We start from the raw sequence: 17,886 nt of genomic DNA on the forward strand, positions 1-17,886 counted from the left end.
GATTCTTGGAGATCTTCATGTGGCTTTGCATCTATCTTCCCCCTCTCTGCTTACTAAATCTGCCCCTTTGATGTCTTGTAAGAGATTGACTTAAGACACACCCTACACTAATCCTGCCTCACTAACATAACAAAGACAACCCATTCCCAAATGGGATTATAACCACAGGCATGGAGCTTACGATTTACAACACATATGTTGGGAGAACACAATTCAATTCATAACAGGCTGAGAGGTGTCTCTCAGGGATAGAGTGACCATATGGCCCAGCTCAGCTTACACCTGCTGTCCTGGTGGCCAGTTTATGCCTATTGTCCCAGTTAGCACCCCCTCACTTTCAGAAGTGTCGTAGTTTAGATATCAAATTGTATGTTCACCCTACTCAAAAGAGGCCTGGCAGGTGAGAAAAGAAAAGAGAAGCTATGGCAGGTCCCTTTCGTCCTCCTCACCTTCCTAGCTCATCCTCTCCATTTGCTCTTTACCAGTACCGGTACAAGTTGTCTTGGAGTTGATTCCAACTCATGGCAACCCCACGTGTGTCCGAGTAGAACTGGGTTCCATAGGGTTTTCAGTTCCAATTTTTTGGAAGTAGACCACTAGGCCTTTCTTCTTAGCTATTCCCTCCTTAAAACCCATTGCCATCAAGTTGATTCTAATTCATAGTGACTCTACAGAAGAGTAGAGCTGTCCAGTAGAGTTTCCAAGGAGTGCCTGGTGGATTCCAACTGCCGACTTTTTGGTTATCAGCTGTAGCACTTAACCACTATGCCACCAGGGTTTCCGTTCTCAGACTCCTATATTTTCTTCTTCCCTTCTGCCATGTCTTTCCTCCCCAGTTCCCTAAGGAAAGAACCCATCCCACTCCCACAGACCCAAGAGAGCTTCAGTCCATCTGGTTTACCCCTAAGTCACCCCTCTGCTGTGGCTGAACTGTAAGAGAAAGCCTGAGGACTAGGTACCCAGCCGCTCCACCTGTGGTCAGGAACGAGGTGGTTAGGTGGGCTGGGCCAAGCTAGAGTGATGGAGTTAGCACTGCCTGGGAGGTGGAGGCCACCTTCTAGTCACTGCTCTGCTTCTTTCCTGCTGTGTGACCTTGGAACAAAGCGTTTCCGCTCTTGGAGTCTGTTTCTTCTTCTGCAAAAAGCGAGGATGAACCAGTGGTCTGAAATGTCTCTTCCAGCTGGGAAGTTTTGTGTATCTGGTGCATTTCTCTTGGAGTTCTGGTCACGTGATGCCAGAAGTCAGCCACCTCGGAAGAGGGGCTTTTGTATCTAAGTTTGAGGTGTCTCCCTAGGTTACTGGGCTGAAGGCTAGAGTCAAATGGAGCCCTTTAAGGACTAGCCTGGGGGCTCAGGCCCGCTTCTTGGCGGCCTCACAGCCCAGTGCGGCAGGCAGGTCCCGCCACAGGCCTGCACCAGTCCCTGGCCACCTGCAGAGGGCTCCGCAGACACACTGAAGAAGAAGGGGTAGGGGTGGACTCAGGCCGAGCTTGGGCGGACGGGCACAAAGCCACCGGAGCTTCTGGGAAGGGTTCCCAAGGGGAGCCCCGGAGCCAAAAGGGGTTGGAAAAATAAGATGAAGTGGGAAGAAAGGTAAGAGCAATTAAGAGAAGGGAAGGGGGGAGAAGGTACAGGGGCTCCGGTAAACCTCCTGAGAGTGAGATTCCACCATTGGTTACATGTCGGCGACTCAGTTCTCATTTATAAAGTGGGAGCAAACATATACCATGTGCTGTGTTTATACTGGCGCTATCTTGCTCATAGGACTGTTGTGACAATCGGGTAAGGGACCTTGGGAACTTGTGAAGTGCTCTACGATGGGCTTTGAGGGGTTGTATAAGGCTGCGGCGACTCACGGGAGAAGGCAACAGGATTGTAGTCAAACCTGGGTTCAAATCCTGGCTGCCACTTGACCTTTTGGAGCCTCAAGTTGCTCATTAGTAAAATGGGGCTAAGGAGGCCGCCTTTCCCGGCGGTGTAAAGCTGGAGGAAGTCAGTGTCCGCGCCGTGCCCACCTAGAGGCAGCGACCGCTGCTGGGATCGCGACGGCTGAGTTCAGGGCTGAAGCCCTGGGAAGCCCAGGAGGGCGTGGGTGAGAGGGGACTCCAGGAGGCGGTGACAAGAGGGGTGCGGAGAGGCGCCGCTCCAGGCGGGGAAAGGGGGCACCCAGACACACTCAGCCCGGAAGAGGAGGCCGCTCCACGACCCCACAGATGCCGCTTTGGGTCTTGGTCTCCCTTCCAGGCGCCCCTCCTGGTGTTGTCTGTCACCGGCTGTCACCTGGACGCTCAAAGACCGGGAGGCCGACTATCCGGGGACGGGCGGGGGAGGCGGGACTTGGCGGAGGCGGGAGGCGCGGGCCGGGGGTGGGGCGAGGGGCGGCGGGGCCGGCGCCCCGCGGGGAGGCCGGCCACGTGACGCCGCCGCCGGGGCCAGGCGGCCGAGCCCGAGCGCTGCGGCGGCCCCGGGAGGTGACGGCGGGCGCGGGAGCCCGGGCCGCGTGGGACTGGCCGTCGGGGCTCGGGGACGGCGGCCCCGGGGGTGCCCATGCCATGGAGAAGCTGGCGGCCGGACTGGCCGGGCTGCGCTGGAGCATGGGCGCCTTCCCGCTCGACCTCATCGTCAGCCGCTGCCGCCTGCCCACGCTCGCCTGTCTCGGGCCAGGTACCGGGGCTGCTGGGGAGGGGCGCTGGGGGATCCGCGAAGAAATCGGGGACTCTCCAGGCAGGTGCGAGCGTGACCGTGAGGATAAGGTTCCCGCTCTTCCTCGCTGCTCCCGGTGCACCTCCCCCGAGACCTGGGGCCCACGAGCCTCCTCCTGGGTTCACGGACGCGCACGGGGACCGAAAGCGGAGCCGGGCCGGGAGACGAGTTTTCCGGCTCAACCGGAGCCCGAAGCACGGCCGAGACACCGCGCCCGCGCCGTCGGCGCTCGCCTTTACCCCGCATCCCGCAGGCCCCTCACCCCGGCTGCACCCCCTCTTTCCCTTTGTTTCCGGCCTCTCACCTCGATCCGCCCGCATCCCTTGGGCCTCGGACTGTCTTCTCACCGCCGTCACCCCAGCCCCATTCGGCCTCTCTCTTGTGGCCCTCCTCGTACCCTCCCTTGGCGTCCTGGAGTGCAGCCTCCGGTCTTCCGGGACAGGCAGACCACCTTCAGGAGAAGCCCAAGGGAGCGGCCCCTCCCGCAGGGCGTGCCCCCCAGGGCCTCCGTCTGCCCCCCACGCCTCGTCCCACTTCTCCATGGGGCCCGAGAGGCTCTAATGAGGGGACAGTGCATGGGGGCCTGAGAGGGGACGCCTGGAGGTTGTGCGGAGCGAGGGGGCCGTTTAGGGGAAGGGGGCTGCTTGGCTGGGGGAGGGGCAGGAGCCGGAGCTGGCAGCCAGGCCGGGGGTTTTGTGTGTGAGAAGAATAGGGGTTTGGCCCGCGTTGGCACACTCGCTTCCCGGAATGCTAATGGGGCCCGCGGCAGCCGGCTCCACTCCGCTCCCCGGGGCCGGCAGCCCCTCCTCTGACCCGCAGCGGCGAGGAGTGGGCACAGTGACAGTCAGTGTGTCTCAGGAGCAGGCTCTGTGGGAGCGCCCACGAACGGGCCGTCGGGCTTGGGTACCCGGTGGCCCAGCATCTTGTAGCCCTTAACGGCACCACATCGTCAGCGTGAGATCTTGAGACTCAGTGTCAGCAGCAAGGCTGTGTGTGTGTGTGTGTGTGTGTACATGTGCACACATCCTCTGTGATATCTCCCCCTTCCCTAGCATTTTCTCCAGGTCTTCAGCCTACGTAGGGGCTCCTCTGGGCTCCCTGGACACCTCGCGGCACCACAGTACTACCTCCCACCTCGTACCCTGTTGGAATGGCATTTGTTGTCTTCCCACTGGGCTGCAGGCTCATCCTGCCTAACAAAGATATAGGGGTTGAATGAATGAATGAACAGGGAATGAGTGACTGGTGTGATGACCTAACTGTCTGTGATAGTGTGTGGCCATGGCTACCCTCAAGTGTGAATGTGAATGAAAGCATGTGGCCTTAAAGGTCCCTAGGTGGCTAAGCATTTGGGAGGAGCCTCTTAGTGGGACCATGGAACTGACTTGTCTTGTTGGGGACAAGCACCTGTTACTGTGGGCCAGATAGCTGTGGTGGCTCAACTCTTGGTGACCATGACCCATGGCTGTCGTGTGCCAGACTGTGGTTGTGGCCTGTGTCCCTGTGGAAGGGTGAACTGGGGCTTAGGTGACTTATCTCCTCTGCCTCAGGAGGTGAGGCTCTGGGGAGGAAGGCTCACATCTCCACCCCTCCCCCCCAACCAACACAGTGGGAGCCAGGTCCACACACACACATACGCACACCACTTATACACACACCCAAAGCCAACAGGGTGAACCACTGCCCATTTGGTTGGGGGGCAGGAATTTAGTAAGTTGTGTCTGAGGAAGCCAGGAAGGAGGCATCCCCCACCCCCAGCCTGCCTACCAGCTGCAGCCAAGAGACAGCCCACCAGCCTCCTGGAAGCTGGGCCAGCCCCTCTGCTCCCCTGGAAACCGTTGCCGGGCTTGGAGCCTGGGGGGCCCAGGCCCCTCCCAACACCTCTGTCCAAGTGCAGCTTTTACCAAGAAAAAGCCCTTCCCTACCCTCCGTCCTCCCACCTTCTAAACCCCCCTTCTCCAGTGTTCCAAAAGCTGGGAGGATGAAGGGCCTGGGGTGCCTGAGGGCTGATCCCCCTCCTCTGAGGTCCCCTGAATGCAGGAGACTGCCCGTGGCATGGGGTGAAAAGAAAGGCGCTGTGCTGGAGAGCTAGGAATCAGCACCCCTAAGCCCTGCTGTTCTCCTGACCCAAGTAACCCATGGCTCTGGGGGAGCCCTCACAGCTGGTACCCACAACAGAAGCTTCTTCTAGGCCCTCTCTGCTTCCTCAACAAAGGCCCCCCTGGCCTGGCCTGGCACTGACTTAAGGGCTGAGAATTCTGCTGGTCTCCTGCTTGGAACATCTCCCTTCCTTATCCTACCCCCAGCCAGCCTGCTGCTCCCCACTGTGAGTGCCGCAGACACCCTCCATTCAGTGCCTCATACTGGCCCTGGAGTGACTGTTCACATCTCTTCCCACCTCTCTGTGGGCCTAAGTGCTCTTGGAGGGCAGGACGGGGCTCATCCGCTGGGAGTCCCCAGACCCCAACACAGGGCCAGGACAACAGGGCCCGAACTGAATGATGGATGAGGAATGGTGGCTGGGCTGGCTGCTGCGGGCCCGTCGGGAGCTGGAGCTCAAGAGACATACAGGTCCTAACTCACAGCCCTGAGGCCACAGCTGGCAGCCTGCCTGCCCCTTGAGCATAGCTGACCTGGACAGGGATCATGGGGGGCTGTCCCAGGGTGGTGTCTTGGTGAGGAGGTCACTCTGCCTGTTCTTTCTGCCCCTCCTAATGTCCTCTCTTCCTCTCCCCCCTCCTCCCTGACCGTCCCCCTCCCAGGGGAGTATGCCGAGGGCGTCAGTGAGCGTGACATTTTGCTCATCCACTCCTGCCGCCAGTGGACAACAGTGACTGCCCACACCCTGGAGGAAGGCCACTACGTCATTGGCCCCAAGATCGACATCCCCCTGCAGTATCCAGGTGTGCGCAGCTGGAGGATAAGGCTGATGGTGGGGAGGGGTATAAGCAGGAGGGTCTGGAGACAAGGGTAGTGAGTGAGGAAGCCTTCGGGGGAGCTGTTGGTGACCAGCCTGTCCTTGGAGCTGCAGGAATGAGAGAGGACATGAAGTTAAAGCCCCGTGGGTGGCGGGGTGATGATTACCTAGTCCAGTGGTTTTTCATACTTTTCTGTGGCTCTCTGGGCTTCTGGAGAGGTGGCCCACAGGTTTGCAGATTTTAAACTAATGATTAAAAAAATACCCACCCCGTCAAATTGCTACAGATCAAACCTTGACCGTGATTAGAGGCCTTCAGTGTGTCCCTTGCGCTGCCTCATTAGCCCTTTTTCATACAGACCCTCAGAGAGAAAACCTGCCAGGATCTTCTCAATATTGTGCAACCAAAAAACTGCAGAAAGAAATGAGATGCTCAGGCTGCTGTTACGGCTGCCCCTGTCAGCTCTAATCCCGCTTTTCCCAATTTTTGTGTTAGTCAAGCAGCTCATGGTCTTCACTGATGGACTTTATGAGTGCCTATTAAAATTTTAGACTTTCAAATGAGATTATGCTAATGAACTGCTTTTTCCTGTTCTATATATGAGGTTGACATCCTACATAAGATTTTGCTTGAAGAAAGGATTCTGCTGCCAAAAAAGAAAGTCCAGCACTTTTGTTTTACAGAGGATGAAATAGAGGGCCTAAGAAGGGAAGAGACTTGCCTAGGGCCATATAGCTAGTAAGTGGCAGAGCCAGGGCCAGACCCAGGTATCCTGACGCTGGGGCAGGTGCCTGCTGCACCACACCAGGATGCAGTGGCCACAGGGTGCCGTCTGCTGAGTGGATGCATGGGAGTCCGGTGGCTCCCCTCCCAGAGATGCCCTCTGTAAGCCCAGCTACGATGTATTGAGCATGGCTGGGGAGAGCCTTTCCAGGCACTAGGCTTCGAGTTTTTCTCATTTCATCCTCACAGCAACCCTATGGAAGGTCTTATGAACTCCTTTTGACTCACAAGGAAACTGAGGCTGCAGGAGTTTCAGTAGATGTCCAGGTCTGTGTTCTTAACTGCTGTAAGAGACTGTGTACACTGCCTCCAATAGGTGGACAACAAAGGCTGGGACCCCTTTGAGCTGGGGAATGCTCAGTCCTTTTCTCTGCCCTGGTCTCCCCTGAGCCAGTGGGACAGGGCTAAGCCCTTTACATGCATGCCTTCTTTTGCTTCTTTACAACAGCCCTGTGAAGGTGCTACCCACTGTATCCGTCAAACCTCACTTAAAAGATGTGGAAACTGTCTCAAGTGTCTTTCTGACTTAGGGTCCTGCCTTGGGCCTGGAGCCCTTGGTCGGTGGGGAATAGGGCAGGGACTTCTCCAAGTTAGAAATCTCCCAGCCCAGAGAGAGGTCCCAGGTCTTCTTGGGATAAAAAAGAAAAGGCTGGAAAATGCCCTCCCTGACAGAAGCATGATTTCAGGGACTACACCTTTCGGTTGTGTCATTAAAGCTCTGGTGAGGATTACCAAACCAAAAACCAAACCAGTGGATTCCAACCCATGGCGACCTGTGTGTTACAGAGAACTGAGCTCTGTAGGGTTTTCTTGGCTGTAATCTTTACAGAAACAGATCGCCAGTCCTTTCTTCCATGGTACCGCTGGGTGGGTTCCTACTGCCAACTTTTCAATTAGTAGGCATCGCAAACAGTTTGCACCACCCAGGGACCTCTGGTGAAGATTAAGTCCCATTTTTACAGAGAGGGAAACCAAGGCACCAGTCTCTTAGGGAATTAGGAGTCCAGGGGGGCGCTTAGCCCTTTTCCCCCATTTCTTTTGGTGTCCCCTGAGTGCCTGTGTATGGTGGTGGTAATGGGGTGACAGCTGGTCTGCAGGGGTGTTGTCCCTAGCTTCATTTTTCCTGTGGGTGGCTCCAGTCCGCCTGGGTGGGTAGGGAAGGCAGAAGCTCCTTAGGAGGGGGAAGGGCCAGGCCACCGGCAGGTTAACAAGGACTCGCTCGCTGAGTGCACTGTTTGACGCTGATTTCTCCTATTGAATTAATAATGAAAGCTGTGCTTGGCCGGAGGGGCGGGCCGGCTGCGGACCGCGGAGAGAGCCGCCAGAAGGCGGGGAGGGGGGAGGGCGGCGCCCCGCGCAGAGTTGGGGGTGGGGCGCTGCGAGTTTCCCATCCCCGCCTCCCTCAGAGAGGCAGGGAGACCTGGCTCCTCTGAAACAGGCCCCCCACAGGTCCTGCTCAGGGTACCCAGGCTTCTTCCCCGGTGGTACGTCATCCAGAGTATCAGCTTTGAGCCCTAGGGACCACCTGGCATGCCCTGTCCTGTGAGCTAAGTAGTATGCTTCCATTTTACAGATGGGAAAACTGAAGCCCAGAGAGATTAAATAATTTGCCCAAGGTCACACAGCTGGTTGGTAGTAGAGCTGGGATTCAACCAGGTCTGTCCAATTCCAAAGCCTGTATTTTTACCCACCATCCCTTACTGAGCATCTTCTATCGGCTAGGTGCTGGGGGTGGGGGTGAGTTATAAAGGAGACCCTGCTCCAGCTCTCAAGTGCTTCAGGCTGGAAGGGACAATCAGGCAAGTGCAAATGTGTTCTTGGGGTCAAGGACAGGGAGGAGGGGCAGGGCTGGGTGGGGCTGGTTTCTGGAGAGGAGGGGGGCTCAGGCCTCACATGGGGGAGGCAGGAGAGGAAGCTGCCCCTGGCCTGGCTTCAGGGCTGCGGGGAGGAAAAGGCTTCCAGGGCCAGAGGTGGCTCCCAGGAGGTCTCCCTTCCTTCTTCTCAGCCTTAATGGCAGGCGCTGGACTCTGGCTGGGGCGGAGTGAGGGGGCTGGGTGCCATGGTTACATTGATCCTGGTGGCCACATCCTCCCCGGATTCCTGCCCTGAGTTGGCTCCAGCTCTCCCCACAGGGGGCATGGGGCATTTCTCCCTATGTGGCTGCTCATGGTTGGGACACAGCCCCTCACCCTTCCCAGCTGCCATTTGGGGGGTATCAGGGGGCTTATGTGTGGCTCTGGGGGAGAAGGAGGCCTCTACGCACGGTCTGAAACTCCTGCTGCTGGCTCCCAGATTGATGCTTCTTGCAGGTCCCCTCAGGCTGTGGTACATCTGAGGCCTCTTCCCTCAGGGTGGTTAGGGCAGGACTGGGGGGCTCCCCTCCCAGCTTTCTCCAGGATATTTCCCATGTGTTTTCCCTTGTCTTTCTTGGTTCTCTTTCCTCTTCCGGCTGATGCTGCAGGCTCAGCCCTTGGCCTTCTGTTCTTCATGTGCTGTACCAGGAGGGGCCTTAATCTGGGTCTCTGGCTAGGCTTTGGGGGCTCCCTTTGCTGTAAAATTGATTCCAACTCATAGCGACTCTCCAGGACAGAGTAGAATTGCCCCACAGGGTTTCCAAGGCTGTAAATCTTTACAGGAACAGGCTGTCACATTTCTCCCATGGAGTGGCTGGTGGGTTTGAATCGCCAACCTTTTGGTTAGCCCTGAGTACTTCAACCACTGTGGCACCAGAGCTCCTTCTGGGGGCTCCAGGAACCCCCAAATCTGACAAAATCATGTGTGTGTGTTCATGATAGGAGTACAGTGAGGACATCTGCCCTTCGCCCTCCCTGAGCCATCATCTCACGGGTCCACAGCTAAAGCCGGCATCTGCAGGCCGTGACCTTCGGTCTGTTCCTCCTGACCAGGCCTTCCCACCGCTGCTCCCACAGGCTCGCCCACGCTGGGACAATACCATCTGGAGGTCCCTCCCTTGGCCTGCTGGGGATCTGCCCCTGCCCACAACTCGTTCTTCCCAGGCTCCCAGTTTGGGTTAATAGCTCTGCCATCTCCACTTCTGACCAGGCTGGTAGCCTGACAGCCTCCTCCCTCACCCACTCCGCATTCAGTCACCCAAGCTGAAGAGTTACCTTTCCAGTCTCTCTTGGTCTGCTCATTTCTTGCTCTTCTCTTGGTTGATACCCTAGCTCTTCTCCAGGATTCATTACTGGCTTATTTACCAGACTGGATTCCCAGTGATCTTTATAGAGTTCAACCTGGATCATGGTATTTCCCCAACAGGTCTCACTTCCTACAGAATAAAGTCCTCTGCCTCAGCATGGCATTCAAAGCCTTTCACAACCCAGCTGCTGTTGGCTTCATCTCCTGCTACCCTTTCCTCAAGCCTTCCCCTCCATGCACTCCCCATTCCAGGCACGCAGCAATCTGCTTTGTGTCTCTGTGTCTTTGCTTGGTATTTCTTCCAGCTGGAATGCCCATTCTGTAAAATCCCTTTCATTCTTAAGGTGCAGCTCAGTGATGCTGTCTGACTCTGCCAGGCAGGTGTCTGTCTCCCTATTCAGCAACCCTTTGCTCTTTTTTCATGCCTCTTTTGTAGCACCTATCACCTCCAGCCACCACTGGGTACTTACCATCTCACCCACTATATCTTGATTTTCTTGTGGGCAGCCGGCATTTTACACAAATTGGACCCTCTGTAGGGCCTAGCACAGTGTCTGGCACGTAGTAGGTGCTCCGCTAATGTTTGTGGAATAAATCAGTGAATGAACTGTGAATGGGGCCACCACAGGGAGTGCTCCAGAAGCTAGTAACCTTTCCTTCTCTCTCCTGTTAATCCCCTCACCCAGCAAGAGTCTCTTCCTTCTCTGTAAGCCCTGAGAAGAGGCCATCCATCCAGCTGCAGGGCAGTTCGCAGCCTGGTCTTCTGTGCTTATGTAGGGGGCACATAAAAGCTGTGACACTTCATGCCGGAGTGTCAGGCCTCACTGAGCATCATCGCTTCTTTAAAATCTGTGTCTCCTGGAGGCATGTGCTGAGCCAGCCAGAAAAAGCCCTGGACTGCATGTCGGGAAGGCCTCATCTGAGGGAAATGGCACAGCTCTGAGGACTCTGGGACATGGGACTGGACGTTGGATCCGAGGAGGGCCTGGAAACCAAGCTGGGATCAAAGCGGTACTTCCAGGGCCTCCAAGGCTCGGGGTTGGGCCCTGGTCTGGCCATTGGTGTACAGCACACCCCAGGGTGGGTGCACAGGATGCAAGTCCCACGATCGTCGGCTCCAACCCCTCAGATCAGGAGCCAGAAGCCCAGAGAGGGGGAAGGAATGTGGCGAGGATCACAGCAAGCCAGAGGCCAGCTGGGACTAAGCTATGAGCCAGCATCCTCAATGCCATACTGATGCTTGTGTCAGAGGCCAGCTCTGTGTCCAAGTGTTTGGGGCCAGTTTGCAGTTGGGTTTCTCTGGGCAGGCAGCCACTGCCCCCACCCACAGCTCTGCATGGGAGAGTGCTGTGTTCTAGTTGCCGGAGACCGGTGCTGGCCCCCTCACTGAGCCGTGAGCCAAATCAGCAGCCCCCTCCACCTCGCGCTAGTGCAGACCTCTGCCCACCTGAGTTCTAGAGGAGCTGGCTGAGTGCGGGCAGTGGGAAGTAGGAACCATGAGGGCTCTCAGGATGCAGGCCAGGCTCCCAGCAGGCAGACCCATCCCAGCGGCCTGCATCCCCTGTGCAGGGAAGTTCAAGCTCCTGGAGCAGGCCCGGGATGTGCGGGAGCCGGTGAGGTACTTCAGCAGCGTGGAGGAGGTGGCCAGTGTCTTCCCTGACCGCATCTTTGTGATGGAAGCCATCACCTTCAGTGTCAAGGTCAGTCTTCCCGCACCAGGCATGCTGCCCTCACCCCACCCTCAGGGGCAACCCTGACCCCAGTTCGAAAGAACCCTTTATGGTTTTGGAAGGAGAGGTGTCCAGGGTGGCTTCTGGCGACCCCTTGAGGGCTTTTCGCACAACTGGACCATGTCAGAGGAGATGACCCACTAGGCTGAAGAACTTTTTGCAAGAGGCGGTAAAGCCGGAGGAAGTATGTGTGTGAAGGGTCATCCTGACTTGGGGACCTTTCAGGGCAGCCTGTCCGAGCACCCTTGCTCTCCTAGCATCCGCTGGTGGAGGTGGTGATTGTGGGCAAGTATCCAGTGCAAGCAATTCCACGCTCCCATGCGGATAATGCTTTACTGTTTACAAAGCCGTTATTATCCGTCAGTTCACGTCTCTTCACGCTAGCTTTGTTGGATCGGTGGGGCATTATCATCATTCACATTTAAAGAAAACTGTAAGTTGCCATTTATTGACTTCTTTTAAAGTATGTCACTGTATATATATTCAGCGATTTAGTCTTTACAGCAACTCTTCCAAGCAGGAATATACCTGCCGTCACTAAAGCCCAGCCCAACTTCAGGTTGCACAGCGACCCCCTGGCCTCTCTAGGATGGACCGGGGGGCTCCTGACCCCAATCCACGGCCTCGCCCGGCTGGCTACGTGGCTTTCCTTGGAGCCTTGGCTCAGGCTTCCGTTTCTGGGATCCGCAGGTGGTGTCGGGCGAGTTCAGCGAGGACAGCGAGGTGTACAACTTTACGCTCCACGCGGGCGACGAGCTCACTCTCATGGGCCAGGCGGAGATTCTGTGCGCCAAGACCACCAAGGAGCGCTCGCGCTTTACCACCCTCCTGCGCAAGCTGGGCCGGGCCGGGGCGCTGGCCGGGGTGGCAGGCGGCGGCGGCGGCGGCCCGGGGAGCGCGGGGGCTGCGGGCGCCGGCGGGGGCGCCAGACCCATCAAAGGCAAGATGCCCTGCCTCATCTGCATGAACCACCGAACCAACGAGAGCCTGAGCCTGCCCTTCCAGTGCCAAGGCCGCTTCAGCACGCGCAGCCCGCTGGAGCTGCAGATGCAGGAGGGCGAGCACACGGTGCGCGCCATCATTGAGCGCGTGCGGCTTCCGGTGAACGTGCTGGTGCCCAGCCGGCCGCCTCGCAACCCCTACGACCTGCACCCGGTGCGCGAGGGCCACTGCTACAAGCTGGTCAGCATCATCTCCAAGACCGTGGTGCTGGGGCTGGCGCTGCGCCGCGAGGGCCCGGCGCCGCTGCACTTCCTGCTGCTCACGGACACGCCGCGCTTCGCCCTGCCGCAGGGCCTGCTGGCTGGGGACCCACGCGTCGAGCGCCTGGTGCGCGACAGCGCCTCCTACTGCCGCGAGCGCTTCGACCCGGACGAGTACTCCACGGCCGTGCGAGAGGCGCCCGCCGAGCTCGCCGACGACTGCGCCAGCCCGCGCCGCGCGCGCCTCTGCCTGGCCGCGCCGCGCGTCCCCGTGCCCTTCCGGACGCCCGCCCTGCTCGGCCCGCATCCGCCCACCGGCGATGGTGACCAGGAGTACGTGAGCCCCGACTGGGCTGCGTCTGAGTCTGCCGCGCCGCCCCCCGAAATCCCCTACGAGGAGCTGTGGACGCACCAGGTGGCCGAAAGCCTCGCCGAGGGCAGGCCTAGGCCGCCCCCAGGGCCTGACCTCATCTCCTTCGGGGCCACTGGGCCACCACGCCTGGAGCTCGCGGCGCCGCCGCCTCCAGTCCCTCCCAAATCCGAGGCTGTGAGTGAATGCGGTTGAGGCGGAGGGTGGGAGCCAGGGAGTTGAGCCCTCCTGACTCTCTATACTGTAGGGAGGCTGCTCAGCCAAGGGACGAAGTTTGGCCCAGAAGCACTAGCTCTCCTGGACCCAGCCTTGATATCCCACCCCCCAGCCCCTAGTGTGGGTGACAGGATGGTAGAGATGTGGGGGAAGGCGGAAGACACGCAAGAGCATTTGTGGTAATGGATACCAGGGACGGTGGCATCCAGAATTGTAGGACAAAGATGCAAAGTAGGTCCCTGGCCTGAAAGAATTTGGGATGAGACTAGAACAGTGTTGCCCAGAGAAGGTTCTACATAACAGTAGTTTTTTGAGTTGTCCAGTGCAAAGAAGGTTCCTCCGCAAAATTAGTTGAGAAACTTATATACCGTTCCCAGCCCTCAGCTTGGTCACGGAGTGTTGGTATACTGAAGGCTCTGAGTTCTGCACCAGGGAAGCCTGTTCACCTTTGTTAAATGCATAATTTCCCAAGTTTATTTGTCCACAGAACATTTCCCGCTGGCACATAACACCTATTAGCACCCCATGGAGTCCACTTTGGGGAATTTTGACCTCTAAGGAAGGAGTCCAGATGGTGGATACTTTCCTTCCCTTTCTGTCCTCTGTCACACCCTTTTCCACTTCTTCCCCTCCTTTTCCTTGAGGTGGGAATACGTTTATTTGCCTAATTGTATTGGATCTAGTACTTCTGTATTCTTTTTCTTACGTTCACGATAAATTTCCGAGGGAATAGGAGACTGTGTGTTGTGGGCTTTTGGTGAGTGAAGTCGCTGGAGAGATAGGAAAGGGCAGAGGGTGAGTTATTGGGTGTAGGGCAAGGCAGCCTTCTGGCTCCCAGACACCCCCTTGCCCAGCTGCTTGGGAAAGGGAAGATAAGAAGTTTTGGCTGCCCAGGTCAGGGGTGGTGTCAGGGCCCCTGCCTGCTTCACTGATGCCATCTGCCCTCTGTTTGCAGGTTAAGGAGGAGTGCCGCCTGCTCAATGCCCCGCCTGTCCCTCCCCGGGGTGGCAATGGCAGCCGGCTCTCGGGAAGCCCCCCTGTGCCCCCGCGCTTTCCCAAGCTGCAACCTGTCCACTCACCCAGCTCCAGCCTCTCCTACTACTCCTCTGGCCTTCAGGATGGGTGAGTCCCTTCCTTCTCACGGTCCTGGTGATTGCGGCAGGGCATTAGGTGGGGAGAAGTGCTGAGGAAGAGGAAGGCTTCAGGCCTGGGAGGGTCGGAGGGTGAGGGTCCCAGTGCTGTAGTCAGGGGAGAGGGCACTGCTGTCTGGGAGGCCGGGAGCCTGCTTGCCCTCCTTCCTGCTTACTTCTACTTTTTTCCTAAATGCAATAGGATGGGAAGGGAATCTCAGAGAGTCTTAGGCCCTGTGGGCTGGGCTATGAGCCAGGGATTCTGAGCTCGGAGTGACGGCCTCTGTGGCCTGACAGAGCGGTGGTTTGCTGCGTCACAAGCATGACCCTGTCCCCTTTCCCTCTTGCTCTGCCTTACCTTCTGCCTGTCTGTGTATCTGTCTCTGCTCACAGGGCAGGCTCCCGCAGTGGAAGTGGCTCCCCGTCCCCGGATGCCTACTCACTCTACTGCTACCCTTGCACCTGGGGGGATTGCAAGGTGGGCGAGTCTTCGAGCCGCCCAACCTCAGGACCCCTGCCCTCTACCACGCAGCCCAGCCAGGCCTCCCGGGCGCATGCTGAGCCCCTGAGCAGTCGAGCTGCTTCTGTCTTGGGGGCTGACACCCCTGCCAAAGCCTACCACAGCTGCTCGCCTCTGTTCAAGCCCTCCCACCCCCAGAAACGCTTTGCTCCATTTGGAGCTCTCAACCCTTTTTCCGGGCCTGCCTACCCTTCAGGCCCTTCAGTGGTCTCTTCTTCTGGGCCCACAACCACCTTGGGCCCCCTGGCTACCTCCAGCCCTGCTTATTCTCCAGGCCCAGCTTCGCCAGGCCAGGCCTATTCAGCTGCTCCCACTTCCTCATGCCCCACCATCTCCTCCTCCTCTTCCTCTGAGTGGCAAGAACCAGCCCTGGAGCCCTTTGATCCCTTTGAGCTGGGCCAGGGTGGTTCTCCAGAGCCCGAGCTGATGCGATATCAGGAGCCCAGAGCTGTGGAAGGACCTGGGCCTGGACCCCGCCTTTCACCCCTTGGTCCCCCCAAGGCCTTTGAGCCTGAAGGTCTGGTGCTGCGGCAGGTCCCCACCCCACTGTCACCAGTGCAGGGGCCCGAGGCAGGTGGGGCACGACTCTTTCTCACCCAGGGGCGCCTGGAAGGGACTCCTGCCAGTCCCCGGGATGGAGCTGCAGGCTGGGGAGGCCGGGATGCCTCCTCCTGGCAGCCCCCCGCGGACCTGTCTGCGCTTTCCCTGGAGGAGGTCTCTCGCAGTCTGCGTTTCATCGGGCTCTCAGAGGATGTGGTGAGCTTCTTTGCCCGAGAACGCATTGATGGTAGCATCTTTGTGCAGCTCAGCGAGGACATCCTGGCAGACGACTTCCACCTCACCAAACTGCAGGTCAAGAAGATCATGCAGTTCATCAAAGGCTGGCGGCCCAAGATCTGAGCTGCCCGGCTAGTAGCTGTACGACTGGAATGCTGGTGCAGGGGCCATGGGCATAGCGTGTGCCTGCTGGGGATGGCACTCCTCAAGCGGCGGGCAGTGCTGCCTGCAGGGGCCATCCACACCGGGATTGAGGCTGCTAGGCAGTCACGCAGAGTGAATTCAGGGGAGACACACTTGGGGATGTGGGCCTCAGCACGGGGATGTCTTGCCTTCTGTGTTTGCAGAGTACGTGGGGAGGGGGCTGGAGGCGCAAGTGTACACATGGGCCTGGTGAGGCATTTGCTGCAATTCCCGTAGGGTGGGTTAAAGCTGGCCTTCGTGCCCTGCTACAGAACTTCACAAATGTCTTGCACTTCTCAGGCTTGTAGATTCAGGTTAGAGACAAGGAAAGAAGAATGGTCTGTAACTGAAGCACAAATTCCCCAAGTGCCCTCTCTCCTTTGTGCTCTGTGGGCTTTTGGCCCAAGCTGCCCCAGAGTCAGAGGTGCCAATGTCTGTGTGCGGAATGCCCTTCTTTCCCCATCTGCTCTACCTTGATTGAGGCTCCCGGGCCCGAGCACAGGTGCATCATGCCCAAGCATCAGCCCCGCACCTGAGAGGCTCTGCCTCAGGGCTCTGGTTTGTGGGTGACGACTTTGGAGAGCACGGCTCTGCCCTTGACCTACTTACCTAGTTAGGGAGGCAGGTGTTCCCTGAACATCTAGAGCACCCTGCTCCTGCTCTGGGCTCTGCAGCCAGTGGTTCAGCCTCTCAGGTTGGGTTGTCTCTGGAATCTGACTCCACGATGAGCAGCTAGCTTGAGGTTAGCTGCTGCTTGGTTGTAGAGGGAAGTGGTGTTCACTCTCTCCCTCTTCTGCCACTCTCCTGCCCTCATCATAGCACTGAAGAACACACGGTGTCCCTCCCTGTTTGCTTTTTTGTCACTGGTACAGGTGAGTGCGGCTGGGAGAAAGCACAGTGGCTTGGGAAAGCCTACCTTTTTACCTCCTCATGGAGCTCAGCTCTGCTGCGCTTGTTCACATGAATCTTGAGCATGGTGGGCTGCTGGCTGCCTGGCACTCCGGTCTTGTGTACAAGCACCCCATCACCCCACACCACTACCAGCTGCTCTCACTAACCACGGCCACGCTAATTCTCCTCATGCCCACTCGTGTCAGGGCCCTGAGGTACCAGCCTTCTCTTCTGCCTTACCTAGTCTACATAGATATTTATTTCCTCAGTGTTTTATCTTCACAGTAGTAAAGCCCTGCTGGTACCCATGCCCTGAGCAGGCTGCCTCGGCTGAGGGAGAGGGAGCAGGAGGACGAGCATAAAACAGGAACTGAGACCTGTTGTTTTCTTGCAGATGACTTAGTGACTCCTCATGGATAGTGAAATAAATGCTAGACCGCTGATGAATAGTGCGAGTGGGGCTCTGTGTGTCAACTGCTTTTTCTTGTGAAGGACCACAGGGACTGACAGGCACAATGTCCGTGCCACTGGGCGGGAGAGGACTTTGGAATAGTCCATGCAGCCCATTCATACATCCCTGCAAGCAGCTGGAAGTGCAGCCTTCCTTTCCCTCTGAAAGCCCCTCACCTGCCCCTACCTGACAAGAACCCTCCAACTCTCGCTAACGTTACACCAGAATTCACAGCCACCTAGTGCTGCTGGATGGGAAGACCTAGACTTCCGGGCACAATGGCACCAGCCAGGGCCCAAGCTATCTTCCTGGCTCTGGCAGAATGCCTGCCTTGAGGCTCTCAGACCCCACACTTCCATGCCTAAGGGTGGGTTCAGGGCAGGGGATCAGTTCTCTACCTTCTTCTGGTCATCTGAAAACCCCATCTCAGAGAGAACTTTTAGGGCCTGGCTTCCTAGCAACTGACAGTGTTTATTAGAGCCAGTGCTAAGCAACCTGCCTGCCAGTCCCAACAGCAGAGCTGGGATCAGGAAAATATTTGAAGTTCTGCACCAGAGCACAGGCAGGAAGGATTGGAACTATCTGAAAGTTTAGAATGCATCAAGTGTGATGGGACTTGAGTTACGATTCTGTACACATCCAGTGGCTCCTTCACAGGCCCAGTGAGGGCCCCAACACTGTTTACCCAGACCAAGCACTGCTGCTGCCAGAGCATGGGGTAGGAGCTTTCCACACCAGGAGGGTACGGGAGTGAAGAGCTGAGGCTACAGCTCGGTGGTGGGGGCGGGTCAAATCAGCATTCCCTGGACTGCTCCTAAGATCACTGTGGAGGCAGAACTAGTGCTTTAAGCCCA

At 57.6% G+C, this 17,886-nt stretch overlaps 1 protein-coding gene across 1 annotated transcript; it reads left to right on the forward strand.

Annotated features, from left to right (window-relative positions):
* Positions 1-2,473: 2,473 nt before the first annotated feature.
* GAREM2 (GRB2 associated regulator of MAPK1 subtype 2) lies at positions 2,474-17,102 on the forward strand. Its single transcript, XM_049902709.1, has 6 exons — positions 2,474-2,663; positions 5,465-5,605; positions 11,132-11,262; positions 11,983-13,041; positions 14,036-14,202; positions 14,604-17,102. Exons 1-6 carry the CDS (start codon positions 2,552-2,554, stop codon positions 15,628-15,630), a joined length of 2,637 nt encoding a protein of 878 aa, XP_049758666.1. The 5' UTR covers positions 2,474-2,551; the 3' UTR covers positions 15,631-17,102.
* The last annotated feature ends 784 nt before the right edge of the window (positions 17,103-17,886 follow it).

The sequence above is a fragment of the Elephas maximus genome, chromosome 12 (genome assembly GCF_024166365.1).
Source record: "Elephas maximus indicus isolate mEleMax1 chromosome 12, mEleMax1 primary haplotype, whole genome shotgun sequence".
NCBI lineage: Eukaryota > Metazoa > Chordata > Mammalia > Proboscidea > Elephantidae > Elephas > Elephas maximus.

Excerpts from the sequence above, each read along its gene's own strand:
- GAREM2 (XM_049902709.1), top strand. The coding sequence starts at position 2,552 with ATGGAGAAGCTGGCGGCCGGACTGGCCGGGCTGCGCTGGAGCATGGGC. Across the intron at positions 2,664-5,464 it reads GCTCGCCTGTCTCGGGCCAG|GGGAGTATGCCGAGGGCGTC; the intron begins GTACCGGGGCTG and ends TCCCCCTCCCAG. Across the intron at positions 5,606-11,131 it reads CATCCCCCTGCAGTATCCAG|GGAAGTTCAAGCTCCTGGAG; the intron begins GTGTGCGCAGCT and ends TCCCCTGTGCAG.